Here is a 20,449-nt window from a genome sequence, read left to right as displayed (position 1 = left end):
ATAGAATATTGATCAAAAAATGGTGCGGCTTGTTGCATTAATTCCTAAAAATCGTATATTAATTTTAGAATGCAAAACATAAATAAAAATGTAAATTTTTTACCCATCCTGACCTCTGGACACCCCACTATGCGGGCCGGGAGGCTTTTTAACAGCGTTTTACTAAAAAAATCAGTTGTGGCGACTACCTATCCTCAGAAAGGTGTTGCTCTGCCTTATCGATGATGCTTAGTTATAACCTTAGAATCTATGTTAAAGTTATTGTATAAAGGAAATTGTAACTTACAAAAAGATGATAATTAACTAAATAGATCCACGCAACATTACAATTGTAGCGTCAGAAAATATTATCCATGCAACTAGAATTTGTGCCATGCAAACTACTATTGACGTTACGAATTACCCAATTTTCAAAATGTACTCATGCATATGACGATAAATCTAGAAAATAACTGTACAATTTGTATCAATGAAAGAAGTAATTAATAGACAATCTAATAGAGATGCAATCGACGCCTCAGATATATGGATATCTTTACAATCTTATAACTAATCATAGGTTATGTTTAGTTATTTTTGAATCTATTGATGGTAAAAATTCGTCAACAAGGACTCTTAAAAAAATTATGTGATCTCTATAGAACTATTCACAAGACGAATTGAATGAAGAAAATAAATGAACATAAGAAATTTAAAGTAGTTTGTCATTAATTCAAAAGCTACGTCCAATAGTGTATGGATTATTTTTCACTATGAGATGTCAATACACGGATTGGTGTTTAATGGGAGACTTAGGGCATTTTTCCTATTTATAGCCTTTACATGATAATTACATTTAATAAATAACATTATAGGGAATTATATCATTTCTTTTTTTGAATTATCCTATTTCCTAATATCAGAGATATCTTTTCCTTGATTTGTAGGAATTTAATGACTAATTGCAACTTCCTAGTTTTACTTTTTCTTCTTTTTAGGATTCGCGATTACCATCCACGTAGCATCCGTGCTCTTAGCTTCATTTGGTGACTTAGCTCAGTTGAAGTTTTGTTACGGGAGATATTATTATTAAAAAAAAATAACACTATTTTATTTCTATTATAAATTTAAAATTTTTCATTTGTGTCATTAATATATGGTAGGATATCCTTCATATTCCATCAGAATTTTTTTTTTTTCGGCAGGATATTTTTATATTCTACCAAATTACGTTTCATATTCTACTAGAATATTTTTTGATAGCATAAATAATAGGATGATAAAGACAATTATTCATGTAATTTTTTTTTTGGGAGAAAGAGGAAAATAGGCCAAGACTTGAGATGAATTAAAATTAATAAGTCAATAGTTTAAATAAGTTAATAAATAGGCCAAACTACTGTTTTCATCCATAACTTGTCTGGTTATGAACCATAACTTGACAAGTTAATCACGGTTTTTGTCCATAACTTATCTGGCTATGAACCATAACTTAACAAATTTGTCCATAACTTATCTAGTTATAAACCATAACTTAACAAGTTATGGCCTATTAATTTCTATAACTAAAAATAGGCCTATATATTTTCTTAAACTTTTCATATTATCTATTTTCTACTATTTCCCTTTTTTATTTTATTATAGAGAATAGGCTTTGGGCGAGGCCCATTTACCTCTTGGAAACCCATACTACCTACAATAAAATCATGTGAGAACTGAGAAATACAAAATTATCACTCTAAAAATGTCATCTTTACATCTATATCATTGGCGTCTATGTTACTCAATTTACCAAAAAATAACTTGTTGTAGAATATTTTTAATATCCTTCCAAATTAGTTTTTCTCCTTTATAAAGATGACCGGAAATCTCCGGCTCTAATCTTTAGAGAGTATTCCGGTAGAATATCAAAATCAACAAACTACGTAATTTTCTCTAAAAACCATCGTGCACGTCCTCATATCAGTAAATTAAGAAACTTTTAACTGACTCCTTAAACAGAAGATTTTTAACTAAATAGACCCATGTCGCATTCTAATTATAACATCTGAAATTATTATTGCTAGAATTTGTGGAACATATCAATTACTATTCTATTCATGTTACCGATCATCTGTTGAGCATGTGCTTATGCACATTAACGACAAAGTTAGAAGATAATTATAGAACACCGCGTCAATTGACAAAGTACTTAATTCATACAATCTTATAGGGATTCAATGCTATCTAAATGATTTAACACGGATTTCCTAATTTTCTTTACCTTCTCTTTAGACTTATTCTAGTCCTAGCGCGCTCTCTTGCCTTATGTAGGTTATCTCCTAGGATAGAAAAAGAAGGCAAAAGGATACACGTTGATTTTATCCATGTGAGTCTCTAAATTTCAACGGAAACTATGGTGTCGGGAGAAAAATTCCTAACATTATGCCGGGAAATACGAAAACTAGTGAATTTTACATTGGCAGTTGCAAATTTCAAATAGTGGAGTTGCGTAGATTATGATAGACTTGTGAATTTTAAAAGAAACGATAACTTGTAAATTTTATATTAGAACTTGCAAACTCGAACTATAAAATTACAATAAATTACAATAAATTTGTGAACCGATATAGTACCATGAAGGCACCATAAAAGGACCCAATTTCAACTCAATGCCTTTCATAGTTTATCTCATAGTATAGAAAAAGAGGGCAAAAAGTATACAAGTGATTGTATCCTTTTGAGTTTTAGAGTGGGTTTGATAGGAGGCATATAAACAGTTACACTAGCAGGTGATAAGCGCTTTAAAAATTGTATTGAGGAATTAAAATGGGACGGGATTTCCCGACCACATTACTTAAATCAAACGGTAATAAAACGCGGATGTATAAGTGAAGAAAAGTTGGCGTCTACAACATAGAAGTCCCATAATTATGTTAGCCGAGACAACCGTTTTAGGTTTACGTCGTTGCATTGTTCATAAAGTGAACCAAATTCTCTTGGGAAATTCTCATCAAAATTCGTTCATGAATGGAAGAAGCCTGTTAATTTCCGTCAATAGATAATGTTTGCATTGGAGAAAGACAGAACGCTAACAAAGCAAATGAGAAGAAAAACACGTGAATTATTTAAAAAAAAAAAAAAGGAGCCATCTTTTGTATACACAAGCAAGATAACCCTTTTGCAATGAACAACACAATTTTGTACACACGCACTCCCATTCTTCCCTCTCTCTCTCAAACCAATCCAATCGAAAGCCCTTTCCTCTTAGATCCTAAAGAAACCCCACAAATTATCAACATTCTATCACATCACAACCCAAAACCATCAGATTTCCTAGTCTCTGTTGTTGATTCAGAAACGTCGCTTTCAGTCCCTTGTGCCTTTTTTAACTTTGCCACAAGAACCCACATGTTAGCAAGCTCATTTTCAAGATAAGCTTCTCTTTGTTTGGTTTCCTCGACCTTTCTTTGGAGCTCAGCCTCTCTCTGATCCTTCTCCGCGAGAGCAGCCTCGTATGAAAGCTCTCTCTCACGACTCATGGCCAGTTCTCTCTTAATTTCCGAGACATTCCCGCCTTGGTCATTCCGTTTATTTGGACCATCTCTTCGGCCATTCCTGACCATACCGCCACTTCTACGCTGGGTGGGGGAGTTCTTCGATGCGGCCAGCTCAGCAGTTAGTTTCTCGTTGTGGTTCATGAGTTTGGCAACTTCTTCTGACAATGCCTTGAGCTCAACAGCAGCGGCAGAGGCTAAACCTTTGGCATATGAACTCTCCTCTGCCAGTTTCTGGTTCCGAACTTCTAGCTGCTCCTTTGTCAATGTTAGTTCGGCAAACTTTTGCTTCAGTTCTTCAATCTCAGTTTCCTGGTTCAAACAAAAACAAGAGCTTGAAATGTCATCTTACTTCTAAAAGTTTATACTGCCAAAGAAACCTTAACGAGATAATTATTGGGCTTTTGAACCTGATAACTAGTACTTTGTGTAAGAAAGAATGAAGGAATAAAAGTTGTACAATGTCACAAAATCTGTTCTTTGGAAATAACTTCTCAAAAAATCAAGGGAAAATATCACTTCAAAGAAAGGACTTGAAACTTTTACCTGTAAGGTTTGATTGGATTCTTTAAGGTCTAAATTTTTTATGGTTACTTGTACAAAATCAATTAGGAAATTTACACTGAAATAAGTTGTGATCCATTATTCTCCCTCAGGGATGTAGTAAAAGGGAAGATAATTTGAATTTGACACTGATCAGGAACTAGAAGGAAGAGAGGAAAGACCTTTGCTCGTAAAAGTAAAATGTTGTTATTATCTTTCGTTGCCGAATTGCCATTGTCTGCACAAAATTCTCCAGACAAGCTTTTTGTTTCAATGGAATTTTGTGGATGACTCACTACAGGGCTGAAATTTCTCTGTTCCAATGCCTCAGAGAGGTGCTGTTTCAGGGAAGCAACTGTTTCTTGCAGTGCTTCGCATTCATAGATCTGTCAAAAAGTCACACAGGAATCTCAATGGTCAAGAGTCAACAAAACTAAAGTAAATGAAATGATCTAAAATTAGAGTCAGTGGTACCTTTTGGTTCAGTTGCTCTTGAATTACACGATTATCAGCAGTTTTAACCTGTAAATAAGATAATAAGGCAATGCGCACCAGATAATAGCTGAAATCATCGTATAACCCTTTTTATCAATGACCCCAAATAGATCATGCCCTTTTTGGTCCTTTCATTCTTGTAGTTTAAATTTTTAACCAGGAATCATCAAAATTTTACTTTTAAGTGACAAAAACAGAGACACATTAGAAAATTAACTTGGGGGTTTCTAGCCTCCCATTGTGCGTCAAGTTACCTATTGGATGATTGCATTAACCAGATTAAGACAACAAAAAAATGTAAATTTTAAGGAGTTACATTATTTACATTTATCATCACTTTTTCTTGATGACACTAATTTATCCGGGGTGACACTCATCAATATTTTTATTACCAACCTTGTTCAAAAGATTGTCAAGGCTCTTCAAAGGATAAAAAGTGGTTTTGAATATTTGGATGTATCTATATGTGCGGTACCCTGTACATATTATGCATAATACATGAAACATATATTTGCATGCATGTACGTGTTTTCAGATCAAAGTGTGTACAATTGATCACCTCAAGTTCAAATGAATTCTCATTCAACTGTGCCTTCAGTTCAGCAATAGACTGTAGCATAAACAAGAAACAGTGGAGGGAAAATAAATTAATAAATAAAACAAACACATATACAATAGAGGGAAAGCATCAAGCCGTCAATGACACTGTACAGCCAATCTAATGGCAGAAGCAAAAACTTACTTGTGACATGTCCAAGGAATCCATTTTTTTGTGTGAAGGAATCGTGGAATCCTCAATTTGCTTTTCTACCAAAGCTATTTGTTCGTTCTTTGCCTTGATTTCGTCTTTTAGCTTCCTAATCTCCTCCTTAATAACAGAAACGCCACAAGAGTGAAGATCTAAGGCACATTAAGCGCAGCTAAAAACAGATGTGATAGGGACACAAAATAATTACATTCATATGATCCTTCTGGGGGTTTCTTGCAGCCTCCTCAGACAACCGCTTCAAAGCACTTGAGTGGAGGGCCACCTCTCCAGACAAGATCTTTTGCTGCTCCCTTAAAAGCTCTATCTGATCGATGGATTTTATGCTTGTCTGGAAAATAAATATATATAAAAATAAAGAAAGAAAAATAGAAATAAGATACAAGTACTTGAATTGACCTTTTTTCTTTTTCTTTTTCTTTTTTTTTTTTTTTTTGGAAGCGAACACAAATCTTATTGCTAACAACTTTCCTTTTAAATTTCCAAATACACAATTTGTAATTTCCCTTTGCCAAAATGATGTTGCAACTACTCTAGTGCATACGTGCACAGCAAGTGAGAGGAGCTTTATCCGGATCATGCTATTCGTGCCCAAAAACGAAAAGGAAAAAATGCTATCATGTGGGAACACAACGTAAGAGAGATATGCCAGTTCTTGACAAGATAATCACAAACCAGAGGAGTCTCTTCGTCGAACAAATTATCCTGATCTTCTCTATCATCTCTAGCACCGGATAAATGGTCTGCAGACATGAGGCTCTCCATAGGTAATGAATGGGAATGTCTGGGTTCTGAATGAAAATTTTCTGCTTGAGGAGTTGATGGTGTACTGACAGACTTCACTCCACTTGATTTATCACTAGTACTTGTTAAAGTCCCCATACCATTATCTCGTTTCTAACCACAAAAAGAAAAGAGTACACAAGCTTCAAAATTAAGCTTAAATGCCACAAAGGCACATTGAAGTAAATCATAAATATTGTGTGGTAACATACATCAAAAAGAAAATTTGAGTGCTGTAAGGTGTTTGCTCAAGAAAAGGATAAAAGAAAGGCTCAAGACAACTAAATTGACAAGAGCTAACAAGCAACATATAAAAGAACCTGACATCCTAATAACGCATACCCGTAGCTTTAACCAGTTTAATAGTCCATGCTTCCGCGTCTTCTTCTCCTTTAGTGTGTCATCAGTTGATTCAGCATTCCCCTCAATAGGTACATACAACTCAATGTTTTCATCATCTACGATCAAGTCCCGCCTTTTGTGTGGTAGGTATGCAAGCTATAAGTTTAAGCTGGTAATTACAATTAACTCAAACAATAGTACAATAAATCATCTGAGAATGCCATGGTATTCAAGGAAAACTTCTCAAATCAAATGCAAAATTAGATCACAATGATATAAATAAACATTTTGGAGGAACACAGGCAAACCTCCTCTTCACCAAAGGAATGTCGTCTCCTAGGACCAGGTCGTTGAGAAATTCTGGATGATTGTGTTGCCTTTGTGGACACCAAGATCAATTTTGTCAACCGTTGAATTCTCCCCAATAAAGCAGCTTTAGCTTCTTCTTCTTGTTCCAATCTTGATTGCAGCTTGACCTGACCATCTTCTAGCTTTACATCACACCAGATAATGAGGTTAAAGTCAGATGAGTCCGTTAATTTGAAGATGATGTACCACTTATACAGTTAAAGAATGTTGCAACTGACTGAATTACAAGGTGCTATGTTCCCACAAGAAAAACTTCAGGTTCTAATTTAGTCGACTACTTTTATCTGTTATCATGTTTGTGTGGACTCAACACCTTTACCTTATCATTTAGAGCCGCAGAAAAATGGTAAAGCATTTTGTTGCCAATCCAATTTTGGTTGGAAAGCCAAGAAATAGAGATGTAAAAGAACACTGGAGAATTCAGCACCCTCAAGATAAATTTTGATAAAATGCTCTTGGCCATCGTACAATTTGTACAATTTATTTACCCGCCAACATTTAGCTAGAATACTACTGGCAATTAAGAAGACTAGCCTCATTAAATATCATCATAGAACACTCATTATCTATGGAAGCATTCAAGGATTGCCCTGAGCTGCCTAGGAAAAGCCCAGAAACCAAGGCATGATAAGAATAAGGATGCACCTTTTGTTTTAGGACGACGATGTCTTCATCCCCAATATCTTTCAGCTGAGGAACTGTGACAATACCCCGCTTCAATTGATCTAATTCTTCTTTTAAAGAACGAATCTCGTTTTGATATTTCTTAATAAGTGATTTCTCATCAATAATCTGCAGGATCACAGAAGCTCTTCAGGAAAATAAACTTGAAAAACAAATTCCAAAGAGAGAAAAGGGAAAAAAAGAAAAGAAAAGAAAAGAAAGAAAAAAAGAGAGAAACTTTGTTCTGTGCTGCTTGAATCTCTATGTGTTTTGCCCGGTGTGCAAATTTCAACGTATTGTGAGTCTCCTCTGAATTGCTTGATGAAGGAGTAACGGTACAAATGAGCTGTAAATTGGGCAATGTAAACATATGAGAAAATTATAACTAAATAATACTGATGAACATGATGGTAAGTAGTCGTAGTAGTAGTAATCTAGAACACCACCCAGGTAAATTGCAGGAATATAAATGCGAAATCTTACAGATACACGCCCATGACCACTTAATGAGGACTGGAGGAGCCTGGTCAATTTAGAGTCCCGGTATGGTATATGAGTGGCCCTCCCATCTGTTAACTTTGATATAACCTACGTGAACACAAGTTATTGGTCTTAGATGAGTTCATTATGTACTATAAATATAGAACTCATGTTAGAAATACATTTAAGGATCTTCTTTTCATCCACAAGCTAGTCGTAAAAAGATGATGTTGCCTGTAAGTCATGAATACCAGGATGTAGCATTTGATGAACAACTAGATATTAAAGAACTGAAGAAAAACATGATCCTTCAAGGATAGAAAAAGGAAATAATTTGATAAAATAAATAAATTTTTTAGAAAACAGCATAAGCGTATAGGTTCCATTTATCGGCTATTTAAACAGCATTAGGTCAACTCAAAAAATAATAATTAGAACCACTGCATGGATTCTTGGGGGTAATCGTTAAAAGGATGAAACCCCTGTGTGTAATAAACTTGAACATGATCGATCAATCCTTGAGTAACGTTCAAGTTAGTATGGAGGCATCATGCATGGCTTGAGCATGAGATCATGATATACATATCTCATAAAAATAATTTATTGATGCTCATTTTCCCATACCATCAATTAATAAGACTAATTTGATCCGATGAAGTAAAGACCCAACTTCATCATTTTAATAAAACTACGTTGATCCTTGATCCAATGAAGTGAAAATCCAACTTCGTCATTTCGTAGGTGAGGAAATTGAAGAAGATTAACTTTATTCCTCTGCTTAGAAACGTATATTACAGCCCTTCTTATAGATGGAGGTTCATCTAGTAATTAGGGAAAATATCCTACCGAATATCCTAATTTCAGTAACTACAAAAAAGAGGAAAATTCTAATCTAAGGAAATCGGGTAACATATCACCCTCAAGCTAGGCTGTAACTATTGATAGGCCTAGCTTGGAGCTCAAGTCTTCGAAGTTCTTCCTTGGTAGAGCTTTAGTAAGAATGCCAGCTGTTTGAAGACAAGTTGGCAAATGTAGTAACTTAATTACTCCTCCTTCTATCTTCTCCTTTATGAAGTGGCGATCAATCTCCACATGCTTTGTCCTATCATGATGCACTGGATTCTTCGCGATACTAATAGCTGACTGATTGTCACAGAACATCTTCATAGGTTCTTCAATCATGATCCTCAACTCTTTTAGAAGTCTTCTCAGCCACATTTCTTCACATATACCATGCGCCATAGCTCTGAATTCGGCTTCTGCACTGCTCCTTGACACAACAGATTGTTTCTTACTTCACCATGTGACTAAATTTCCCCATACATGTGTAGTAGCTAGAGGTTGATCTTCGGTCTCTTAATGATCCAGCCAATCAGCATCACTGTATATCTTGATATCTTTGTCTGGTGACCTTCTAAAATACAAGTCCTTTCCTGGTGTTAGTTTTAAATACCTCAGGATCCTATAGACTGCCTCTATATGCTCTTCATTTGGATTATTCATGAACTGACTTACCATACTAATAGAGAAACCGATGTCAGGTCTTGTGTGTGATAAATATATGAGCTTTCCCACAAGTCTCTGATATCTACCTTTATCAACCGGTGCACTTTCTTCTTTGGTTCCTAGTTTAGTAGTTGAGTCCATGGGAGTATCTGTTGGCTTGCATCTGAGCATTCTTGTTTCTTTTAAAAGATCCATAACACATTTCCTTTGAGAGACTAAAATGCCTGCTTTTGATCGAGCTATCTCCATCCCGAGAAAGTACTTGAGGCTTCCCACGGCTTTGATCTCAAATTCTTTAGCGAGCAGGTCCTTCAGAATGTTGATCTCCTACTCATAATCACCTGTTAAAATAATATCATCCACATATACAATAAGAATGGCAACCCTCCCTTCAGGTGAGTGTTTAACAAAGAGTGTGTGATCTGTCTGACATTGTGAATAACCATACTGCTTGATCACTCTTGTAAAAATTGTCGAACCAAGCCCTTGGTGATTGTTTGAGTCCATACAAAGATCTTCTCAACTTGCAGACTTTGTTAACTGTTGCTTGTGTCTCGAATCCAGGAGGAATATTCATGTACACTTCTTCAGCTAAGTCTCCGTTGAGGAAAGCATTCTTGACATCTAATTAGTGGAGTGGCCAATCTAAATTTGCAGCCAAAGACAGGAGAACTCAAACTGTATTCAATTTGGCTACCAAAGCGAAGGTTTCTTCATAGTCGATTCCATAGGATTGTGTGAATCCTTTTGCAACGAGCTGAGCCTTGAATCGATCGATACTTCCATCTTCTTTGTACTTGACGATCAAGATCCATTTGCAGACTACAGGAGGCTTTCCAGGAGATAGCTCTGTGATTTCCATGTTCCATTCTTTTCCAGTGCACGAATTTCTTCATTGACAGCCGCCTTCCATTCCGGTATCTTAAAGGCTTCTTGTATGGATTTAGGAATCTGAGTATGATCCAAACTAGTGTTGGAACTTTAGGCCAGCAGGCCGGCCCGAGGCCCAAATTTTTCGGGCTCAGCAGGCAGGCCCAATTGCCGGCCCGTCCAACACTACATTTTCGGGCTCGGGCAGCCCGAAAATGGACAGTACACCATAGCCCGCCGCCGTGTTGTCGCCGTCAACTGTCGTCCGCTGGAATTTTTTTGAATTTTTTCGGCCAAGCCCGATTTGTCCGAATTGCTCGACCTGCCCGAACTGCTTGAAAACCCGACCAACGGTCAAATTTTCGACCGTTGGAGCCCGAACCCCAAAAAGCCTGGTGCAACAGCTAGTTTTTTGACCGTTGCCCGAATTTCTGCCCGAACCCGACCCGCCGAAAACAAAAGTAGCCATTGGATCCGAATTTGGGGGAAAAAATTAATTTTTTAACCCAAACATTTTCCTATAAATACCCCTCATCCCCCACACATTTTCTTCACTCAAACTCTCTCAATCCTTCTCAATTTCTCTCAATCTCTCTCAATCTCTCTCAATTTCTCTCAATCTCTCTCAATATCTCAAATCGCTCTCACAATTTTTCTAAAAACTATCGCATTATCCTAAAGCTCTCTCTCAAATCGCTCTTATTTTTTTATAATTGATTCTTTTGGTTATACTGGTATTCCCATTGATGCCCAACACGTGGAAGAAGGGCAATTTCCCACTAATGAATTTGTTACATAGGAATCTAATAATTTGAGCCATGATGGGCGTACTGGAGGTCGTGGTCACAATGGTGGTGGTGGGCGTGGAGAAACGGCGAGTGCAAGTGCGACTGCGTCTGCAAGTGTTGCAGCCTCCAGGAGAAAATGCAAGCGCACCTCGACAGTTTGGGATCACTTTGACACAATTGAGAAGATCGACAATGAAGGTAACACTAAACATATAGCTCAGTGTAAATATTGTTTATTGATAACTCGATGAAATAGAGTTATTTAGCATACTTTTAGACTTAGTAATTGTTTATTTTCTCAAGGTAAAATGCCTTAGTGTTAGTATTTTGTATAACATTTGTTAGTTTTTGTTTAGTTGATAGAAGGTTGATATTTGTGGAGCAATCTCGTTATAACATGGATTTAGTCCTCATGTTCAATACAGGTGTGTTGACTTTGGGTAATTAGTGCAGGAAAACAACAGGGCAGTGTTGGTAAAAGCAATTTGAAAGAAAAGCACGGTAAAGGAAGTGAAGGCAGGAACGAACCCGTTGCTGCAACAAAGCTAGAGCAACGCACATGCAACCAAAAAGGTGCAAGCTAGTGAAGTTTGTTTTCATGTACAGCTGGCAGTGGTCCAAATTGCCGACTCTAACATGAGGGGACAGCTGTAAGAGCACTAAGGAGGGGACCATCAGTTTTAGCTCTGAGGCGGACACATGTAATTAGAGTACCTCATCCTGCCCTAATATAAAAGGAAAAAGAAGAGTACTGACCAGGCAGCCAGAGACAGAGACAGAGGCGCACAGAATTCTTGGTACGAGCTGAGAGGAGAGAAAAGAATAGAGTACAGCAGGAAGTTGAACTAAACATGAGCTAAATTCTTTAGCTAGGATTATTGATGGAACCAAAGTTGCAATGAAGATTTATTTGCTATTCTAATTGCTTGCGTAATCTTCATCCTGTTTATTCAAGTATAATATCATCTAATTTCTGTTAAGTGACATGCCATCATTTAGTGGAAAATATAAACTTAACTAATTCTGGAAAGGTTAGTTTAGTTAGATTAAGCTTGGATAATATAAGGGAATAGTATAGGAATATATTATTGTCTTGTACAACCTATTAAAATTGGTGCTTAACTTCAGGTTTGGTAAACTAAAGTGCATAGGAATATGTTGGTCTTGGTTTAAGGAACTATAAGCATAGATCTGTCGGAAGATGATTATGCAGAATTTTAGGTTGACTGGATGAACTTTGCTACAGCAATCCTATAGCAAAACGTGGCCAGAGTTGCAACCGAGGGGAAATCAGTAATCCAAGCCCTTAACCATCATTGATTCACAGTTTAGAGCTTAGATCCTGTTGAGTTTTACCACTTGTTTGCATTTCAATCACATCCGTTTATTTTACTCGTTTATTTTACTTAATCAATATCAATTTGGCATTCGAATCATTCTCGATCACTTTAGCACAACTGATTTTTGTAATCAATTCCTTATTAACTCAGTCCCTGTGGAGACGATACTTTTACTCATTACTATATTACTTGTGCGATTGCGTGTACTTGCGTAGAGCTATTTTCATACATAGGATTTTATCGCAACATTTATCTAAATTACAAGGTGACACTATTCACGGCACCACACACTTGAGAAGACACTCCGAAAAGTGTCTTCAAAAGCTTAGCCAATCCGGCGGACCTGAACTCCGCCAAACACAATTATCTTTTGATCACGCAACCGGTGGTCTAACCACTTGGAAATACGATCCGCAAGTAGATCATATGGAAGTTGCGCGAATGATAGCTGCTTTAGATCAATTACTTAGTTTTGTAGAGCATCCTAATTGGTAACAATATATTAAGGTTGTACATAATCCTAATGTACAGTTCACTTCAAAAACTACTCTTAGGAAAGATTTATTAAAATTATTTTTTTTTAAAAAAACATTAATAAACCTTTTACACTCGACTAACGGGTGCGTTGCGTTAACGGTAAATATTTGGCCTGACGTTGCGTTAATGGCAAATATTTAGTCTGGCGTTGCCAATAAAGATTATTTAGCTGTAACCGGACATTACTTTAAAAGATTTGATTTAGATAAGAAAATATTATGTTTTAAATGTGTTCTAGGATTACATAGCGCGGATTTAATATATAGTACAATTTTAAATGTAATTGATGAATTTAGATTAAAAGATAAAGTAATGACTATAACATTAGATAATGCTAGTGCCAATACAAAAAAAATTGAGTTCTTTGAAAATGATTTAAGTTTATTCGGTGACAGTACTATTTTCTACTAACGTTGTGCATGTCACGTAATTAATTTAATAATTAAATCTGGTTTAAAAGAAATGAGTACTCACATTAAAAGAATTAGAAATAGTCTTGCATAGATTCAAGGTAGTAACCAAAGACAAAAAGATTGGTTTATGTTCTTACAAATATTAAATATACCTCCTAGAGCATTAGCGTTAAATATGCCTATAAGATGGAACTCAACTTATATAATGCTTCAACAATGCATCCCCTATAAGGATGCTATAACAAACTATATGTTTGCAAAATTAGGAGTATGACATATAGACGCATATGATTGGTAAATTGTCGAAATTTTGTATCAATTTTTAGGTAGGTTTTATGAAGTTACTCTAAAACTTAGTGGAACATATTAACCAACATCACCTTTAGTTTTAAGTGAACTTTTAAGAATTAGTATTTTATTTAGCGAATATAAGGAGAACCCAATCTTAAGAGTTCATATCTAATCTCTAGAAAAGAAATTTATAAAATATTTGTCTAAGTTGCCTTTGTTGTATGGTTTAGGTACTATTTTTTATCCTAGATTAAAATTAGAAGGTTTAAAAGTGGTTTAGATAACTTAAGTGAATTTTTAGGCATCAATTGTTTGGACCAATTACAATAATAAAGGCAAAAATATATTGGATCAATAATAAATATAAGATTAGATTTAGAAGCACAAACTCTAGAGTACAGAAACCGCAACAACAAAGCGAAACCCACATTCATTCTTGAATGTTTTCGAGTTGAAGAAGAAGAAGACAACTCAAATAGAAGCTGTGAGTGGATCTTCATCAACAAGTGGCAGCAACGGCGGCAGCTTCAACGAGCTTATGGCGTACCTCAGTGAAGGCTTAGTAGTTGACGATACTAGAAAATCGTTTGACTTAATTCAATGGTGGAGGGCACAGGCGTTAACTTGGCCAATCCTAACTCGATTGGCAATGGATATATTTTCGATCATAGTCTCCACTATTTCATCCGAACACGCCTTCAGTACGACAGGACGAATACTTGAGGAACGCCGGAATGCGTTGCAAAGGGAAATTGTTGAAACCTTGGTCTGCATTAAGGATTGGGATCGTGCCGATCAACGTCTACAGGATACAATTTCGCCGGCAAGCCAAGAATGGATCGATGAATTTAATCGATTAACATTTAATTTTGAAGACGATCCTTCAGCTTCAAATTAAATTATAAATTTGTAATTTGTAAATATGTATTTACTTTTGACATTGTAATTGTATAACTTTGTAAGCTTGTAAAATTTATAATTTGTCACAAAATGATTGCACTCTTTTTTTCTTACTAAGTTTTTATCCCAATTGGATTTTTCTTGGTAAGATTTTTAATGAGGCAATCATGAATTATGAATTTAAAATTAATATACAAAATTAATTTATTAAATTGTGTTAATATGTATGTTGAATGTTGATTTTAGTTTTTATATAATTTTAACACAAAATAACTTAATAATTATAAAGATTAAAAAGTATAAAAAAAAATTCGGATAATTCGGGCGGGCTCGGGCTGTCCGGCCGGGCTCAAACAGCCCAATAGAAGCCCGCGGCCCGTTCACGGGCCTTTTCGGGCTCGGGCGGGCGGCCCAAAATTTTTGGGTGGGTCGGGTTGGGCTTCAAGCAAAAACTCGGTATTTTTGGGCGGCCCGTCCAAAGTTCCAGCACTAATCCAAACTTGCCACAGCCCTAATACGACACAAAATTATAGATTGGGTGTTTTGTGCATTCTCTAACACCCTTTCTCACTGCAATAGGTAGGTCACTATCCTTACAAAATTCGGGATCAGGATTACCTTGTGGAGCTTTTGATCTCAAATCCGGGTCCAATTCTTGGATTTGCTCGAGAGGTACTTGTTGCTCTATCTCACTTTGGTTCTTTTTCCTTCTAGAATAGGTGATGAGATCTTTGTTGTTCTTGGATTGAGTAGTATCTGGGGAACGAAGACTCGGGAGACTTGGGAGACTTGGGAGTTCATTGTTTTGGATAGGCTGAATAGTGTTAGGAGAAGAAGGTCTTGGAGGTTTAGGTAACTCGGTAGGTGGATCAAAGTATAGTCCAGTCGATTCATTTTGGTGAGCAAAAACAGGTGACTCGGGCTAGGTGTTGACCGGATTTGGTGAGGTGTGGTAATCATCTAGGGCACTGATTTCCATATCGAGATCCCAAAGCTGGTATTCCTGTGTGAAACTATTCTCCCCCTGAATATCAAATTTGGGGTAATATGGTTGATGCTCGAAAAAGGTAACATCCATGGAATTGTAGAATTTCTTTGTGGCTGGAGAGTAACACTTATACCCCTTTTGGTGAGAAGAATACCCTAAGAAAATGCACTTAATGGCTCTAGGATCAAGTTTTCCTCGGTGCTAGCTATGGATATGTACAAATGCAGAACATCCGAACATTTTGAGAGAAATGGAGAATATGAGATGGGTGGTTGGAAAAGTTTTGAGTAGTATTTGGCACAGTGTTTGGAACTTTAGGACTCGAGAGGGCATTCTATTAATGAGGTAAGTTGCGTTAAGTATGGCTTCCCCCCAATATTGTTTTGGTACATGTGTAGAGAACATGAGGGATCGGGCCACTTCTAGGAGGTGTCTGTTTTTTCTTTCGGCTACACCATTTTGTTGATGAGGTGTGTCAACACAGGAGCTTAGATGAACAATCCCTTGGCTTATCAGATAATCACTAAGAATGGATGCAAAATATTCCTTTGCATTGTCCGTTTTCAAAATTTGTATTTTGGTTTGGAATTGGGTTTGAACCATAGTATTGAACTTTTTGAATATCGGACCTACCTCTGATTTTTCTTTCATTAGGAAAACCCATGTAAGTTTGGTGTGATCATCTATAAATGTTATGAACCAACGAGATCCGGTAATATTTGTGACCCTAGATGGTCCCCACACGTCATTGTGAACTAACAAAAATAGGAAGTTCGAATATGTTTTGCAAACTGACAAACTTCACAATGAAACTCATTCAGATTTTTATTATTGAAAAGGGATGGAAAAAGTTTCTTGAGATATATAAAATTTGGATGTCCTGACCTATAGTACCAAAGCATTATTGCACTATTCCTTTTTGAATGAAAAACAGAAACTGGACTTTGACTTATAGACACTAAACAATCAATATTGTGATCTTTCCTTTTAGAAGAATCATTCGCCTCAAGTAGATAGAGCCCTGAGCACTCTTTAGCATTGCCAATCATCTTCCTCGAGTCCAAGACCTGAAATTCACAAGAGTTTGGAGAGAATTTAGTGACACAATTTAGGTCTCAAGTGAGTTTACTGACGGACAACAAATTGCAGTTTAATCGAGGCACTAAAAGAACATTAAACAATCAATATTGTGATCTTTCCTTTTAGAAGAATCATTCGCCTCAAGTACATAGAGCCCCGAGCACTCTTTAGCATTGCCAATCATCTTCCCTGAGTCTAAGACCTGAAATTCACAAGAGTTTGGAGAGAATTTAGTGACACAATTTAGGTCTCGAGTGAGTTTACTGACGGACAACAAATTGCAGTTTAATCGAGGCACTAAAAGAACAGAATTGAGTGAACAGAATTGAGTGTTAGGTTGCTTGCAATTTTTACTGATCCGGTTCCAATCACTTTGGAAAGTGACCCATTTGCTATACTGACTGTCATATTCTTATGGCAAGGTCTCCAGTCATGTGATCTGATGCTCCTGAATTCACAATCCATGAATTCAAATTATCTTTCCTAACACTCAAGGCATTGATGGAATTACCTTTTTGAGCTCCAGATCCGGTTCCAATAGTCATGGTGGACTCGGCTATTCTTGTTTGTGATTGCTTGATCAATTGCTTCAAAATCTCCCATTGCTCCTTGTTGAAAGGACTGGGCTCGGCTGGTGCTGAATTTTCTTCCCTGGTAGCAGTGTTGCCTCGACTCTCTCTGTTTTGTGGACGTGAGGGCTTCCAATCTGTTGGTTTCCGGTGGATCTTCCAACATGTGTCTTTGGAGTGACCAGGCTTTCGGCAATGTTCACAATATGGTCGTTCCCTTTTTTGCTTGTGGTCATTAATGTAATTTTGTGACCCACGAACAGCTAGGGCAGAATTCTCCAACTGAGATGTGGTAGTTTGAGTCCCCAACCAGGAGACTGAGTTGAGGCCTCATCCCTTGAATTCTTCCTCGAACTTCATCAAGGGTTTTGTTGAGCCCAAACAAGAATTCTATACACCCTTTTTCTCTCAACTATTTGTCTGTACTTGATTCCATCTTCAAGGCACTTCCACGAGTGTTCTTCGAACATGTCCATCTATTGCCAATATCGTGTGTGTGTTGAACATGTCCACCTGTTGCCAATATCGTGTGTGTGTTAAAGTATTGGGTCACGATCAAATCTCCTTGCCGCAAATCATGAGAATGCTTTCAATCTCAAACAACTCTGAAGTATTTTCCTTGTTTGAATAAGTTTCTCTTACTGCTTCCCAGATTTCTTTTGCTGTTCCATAAAGAAGAAAATTTTCTCCTATCTCGTTGGTCATGGAATTAATTAACCATGACATAACCATATTGTTCTCTGATTTCCAGATTCTGAACTTCAGGTCATCTGCCTTGGGAGGAGCAGCTACACCAGATAGTAGTTGTCTTTTCCCTTGCCACATATGAACATCATCACAGATTAGGACCATTGGAGATAATCGTTCCCATTGAGTTTGTGTCCTGTTATGAGGATTTGACTGCCGTCTGACATTCCACTGGGGTTGGAGAGAGTGGAATCTTGATGAGAGGTGACGTCAGATGTTGTGGAGGACGAACTGAGTTTCTCTGTAGCCATTCCGAATTTCACCATGCGAGCATACGGACTTGTACGGACGCGCTGTACGGACTTGGAGAAGATTAACTTTATTCCTCTGCTTAGAAATGTATATTACATCATCACAGATTGGGACCATTGGAGAAGATTAACTTTATTCCTCTGCTTAGAAACGTATATTACAGCCCTTCTTATAGATGGAGGTTCATCTAGTAATTAGGAAAAATATCCTACCGAATATCCTAATTTAAGTAACTACAAAAAAGAGGAAAATTCTAATCTAAGGAAATCGGGTAACATATCACCCAGGCCTACTGTAATTTACAGAGCTATTCTAGGAAATAAATAAGCATATTCTATAGCATAAAAATAGAATATTCTACAGTAGGCATCTGTTAGGAACCTAATATTTAAAAGTCTTTTTTTCCATTTCTTTTGAGTTCAGGATCCTAACAAATTCTAAATATCTCGGGCAATGTCATGGCCTCACCCCAAGATGCTTCCTCTTTTCTACGTAAACATTGTTGAAGAAAGTTTTTCCAAATGATGTCATCTATGTTAGCAAAGCATTTGAACCAATGTTAAGGAACAAGTAGAAGGCCAGTGAAAACAGACTGTTTTATGCTTTCTTAAAAGTATGCATGCAAAAAATAAAAGGCCCAACACCCAAAAAAAAGAAAGAAAAAGAAAAAAGGAGGATCCAGCTCAAAGAGAAATTGCATGGTGCAAACAACTCCAAACCTAACTTCCTAAATAGAAACAATGTTGGTGGACTCACCGTTCCAAGAGTTAGCAGGCTTTTATTGATGTAAGATCCTTCTTTCCGTCTTACGCCAGTAGTTTCAGCTTTGGAGCTCTCAGAACCTGCCAGATCGATGAGGTTCTGCATGTATAAGTAAGATATAAGGAGTTACGAAAGAATCATGGATATTTCATATAAACAGCCCAAGGATCAACAACTAAAGTGAAACATAATTATAAGATGAGTATGGTTCCTTATAAGCTTTGAAAAAATAGAAAGAGAAATTGAAGCTAATCCTAAATATAATTGCTGGATATTTACCAATTGTGACAGATTCACAGCTTCCCCTTCACTATTTTCACCACACGGACTGCTCTCTATCGTCTGTTAACAAATAGTAAAAGAAACTTTGTAAAGAAAAGTGGAGAGAGATAGAGAGGAGAGCTATATGTGCATGCGTAAACTATCATTGGAACATCGAGTAGTCACAATATCAGGCCAAGACCATATAAAGAAGGTTGTAATCATGCTTCAAAATGAGTCACACTTGAGAAATAAGGGAACAGAAAAACTAAACACTGAAAAAATAAAAAATAAAAGAAGGCAAAAAGATGGTGAATGAGCCTCTAAGAACATTAGAGAAAAGGAATCAAACACTAGCCATGTGGTCTGCTACTACCTTTTCTATTGATTTGATTTACACAGAGTCAAGCCCCGTTTACAAAAAGCTTTGACTTTGATTGATGATCATTTAACAATGGTGTTAGGGCATTCTCAGGTTGGAAGCCTATTGATGTTAAGGTTTTCATATCTTCATTTCTATATAAGGGCCGTGCCGACTACTAGCAAGCTTTACATGGAATGGAGATGTAAAGAAATCCTCATGAATTAAGTGATAAAGCCATTCCTCATGCATTAAAAGAGGACACAACATATAGCATAGACAGATCCCGGTTTCATTATAGTTTTTTGATGCAATGGTTTGTAATGTCAAGAAATTTCAAAAGGCAATCTAATGCGAGTAATCGCAAGAATTACAATATGATAACCAAGAAACGGCAAGGGAAAATAAAATAAATCAAAGGCTGTTGCATGCTTCCTCTATGATAGAAAGATACCAGTGTAAATATTGTATGGCTCCTGCTGCTGAGTAAATTGAAATTTGTAGATCCAACATGCCGGTGCTCTGTTGGTGGCATGGAATTTCATCACAAGTAAAATAGGTGTCATTGGTACGACAACTTTAAGAAACGTACTGAAACAGATTATTCCTCGATGATAAGTAACAACTAATTACTGATAACAACTTCTCGTGGACTAATAGCTGACATCTATAGAGTTTGGTATTAAAATTATGACACAGTATCGGCATGACTTATTTATCTAATAACCTTAAATGTTGAAGACGTTCGCATCATCATCACATGCATTGATTTACTTTACAATCTTTAGCACTTCTACACTTCAATGGGCCATGTAATGACACCTCTTT

At 36.6% G+C, this 20,449-nt stretch overlaps 1 protein-coding gene across 2 annotated transcripts in view; it reads right to left on the bottom strand.

Annotated features, from left to right (window-relative positions):
* Positions 1 to 2,989: 2,989 nt before the first annotated feature.
* The window catches only part of LOC21388087 (kinesin-like protein KIN-7K, chloroplastic), a 28,626-nt gene continuing 11,166 nt past the window's right edge, over positions 2,990 to 20,449 (bottom strand). Inside the window, exons 11-25 of one of the 2 annotated variants that reach the window (XM_024163067.1) lie at positions 20,076 to 20,143; positions 19,279 to 19,341; positions 18,994 to 19,098; positions 7,960 to 8,064; positions 7,715 to 7,822; positions 7,459 to 7,605; positions 6,753 to 6,935; positions 6,445 to 6,600; positions 5,995 to 6,216; positions 5,510 to 5,650; positions 5,296 to 5,421; positions 5,113 to 5,163; positions 4,533 to 4,580; positions 4,241 to 4,444; positions 2,990 to 3,827 (exon numbers count right to left, since the gene is read on the bottom strand). In XM_024163067.1, coding sequence (XP_024018835.1) covers positions 3,270 to 3,827; positions 4,241 to 4,444; positions 4,533 to 4,580; positions 5,113 to 5,163; positions 5,296 to 5,421; positions 5,510 to 5,650; positions 5,995 to 6,216; positions 6,445 to 6,600; positions 6,753 to 6,935; positions 7,459 to 7,605; positions 7,715 to 7,822; positions 7,960 to 8,064; positions 18,994 to 19,098; positions 19,279 to 19,341; positions 20,076 to 20,143 — 2,285 coding nt within the window. In that variant the 3' untranslated portion in view covers positions 2,990 to 3,269. The remainder of the gene's footprint in view (positions 3,828 to 4,240; positions 4,445 to 4,532; positions 4,581 to 5,112; positions 5,164 to 5,295; positions 5,422 to 5,509; positions 5,651 to 5,994; positions 6,217 to 6,444; positions 6,601 to 6,752; positions 6,936 to 7,458; positions 7,606 to 7,714; positions 7,823 to 7,959; positions 8,065 to 18,993; positions 19,099 to 19,278; positions 19,342 to 20,075; positions 20,144 to 20,449) is intronic. The other variant, XM_024163068.1, reaches the window with a different exon arrangement.

Source organism: Morus notabilis, unplaced genomic scaffold, assembly GCF_000414095.1.
Source record: "Morus notabilis unplaced genomic scaffold, ASM41409v2 Scaffold1234, whole genome shotgun sequence".
Taxonomy (NCBI): Eukaryota; Viridiplantae; Streptophyta; class Magnoliopsida; order Rosales; family Moraceae; genus Morus; species Morus notabilis.
Note: the sequence above shows the minus strand (reverse complement) of the source record. Positions and strands in the feature narration are given on the sequence as shown.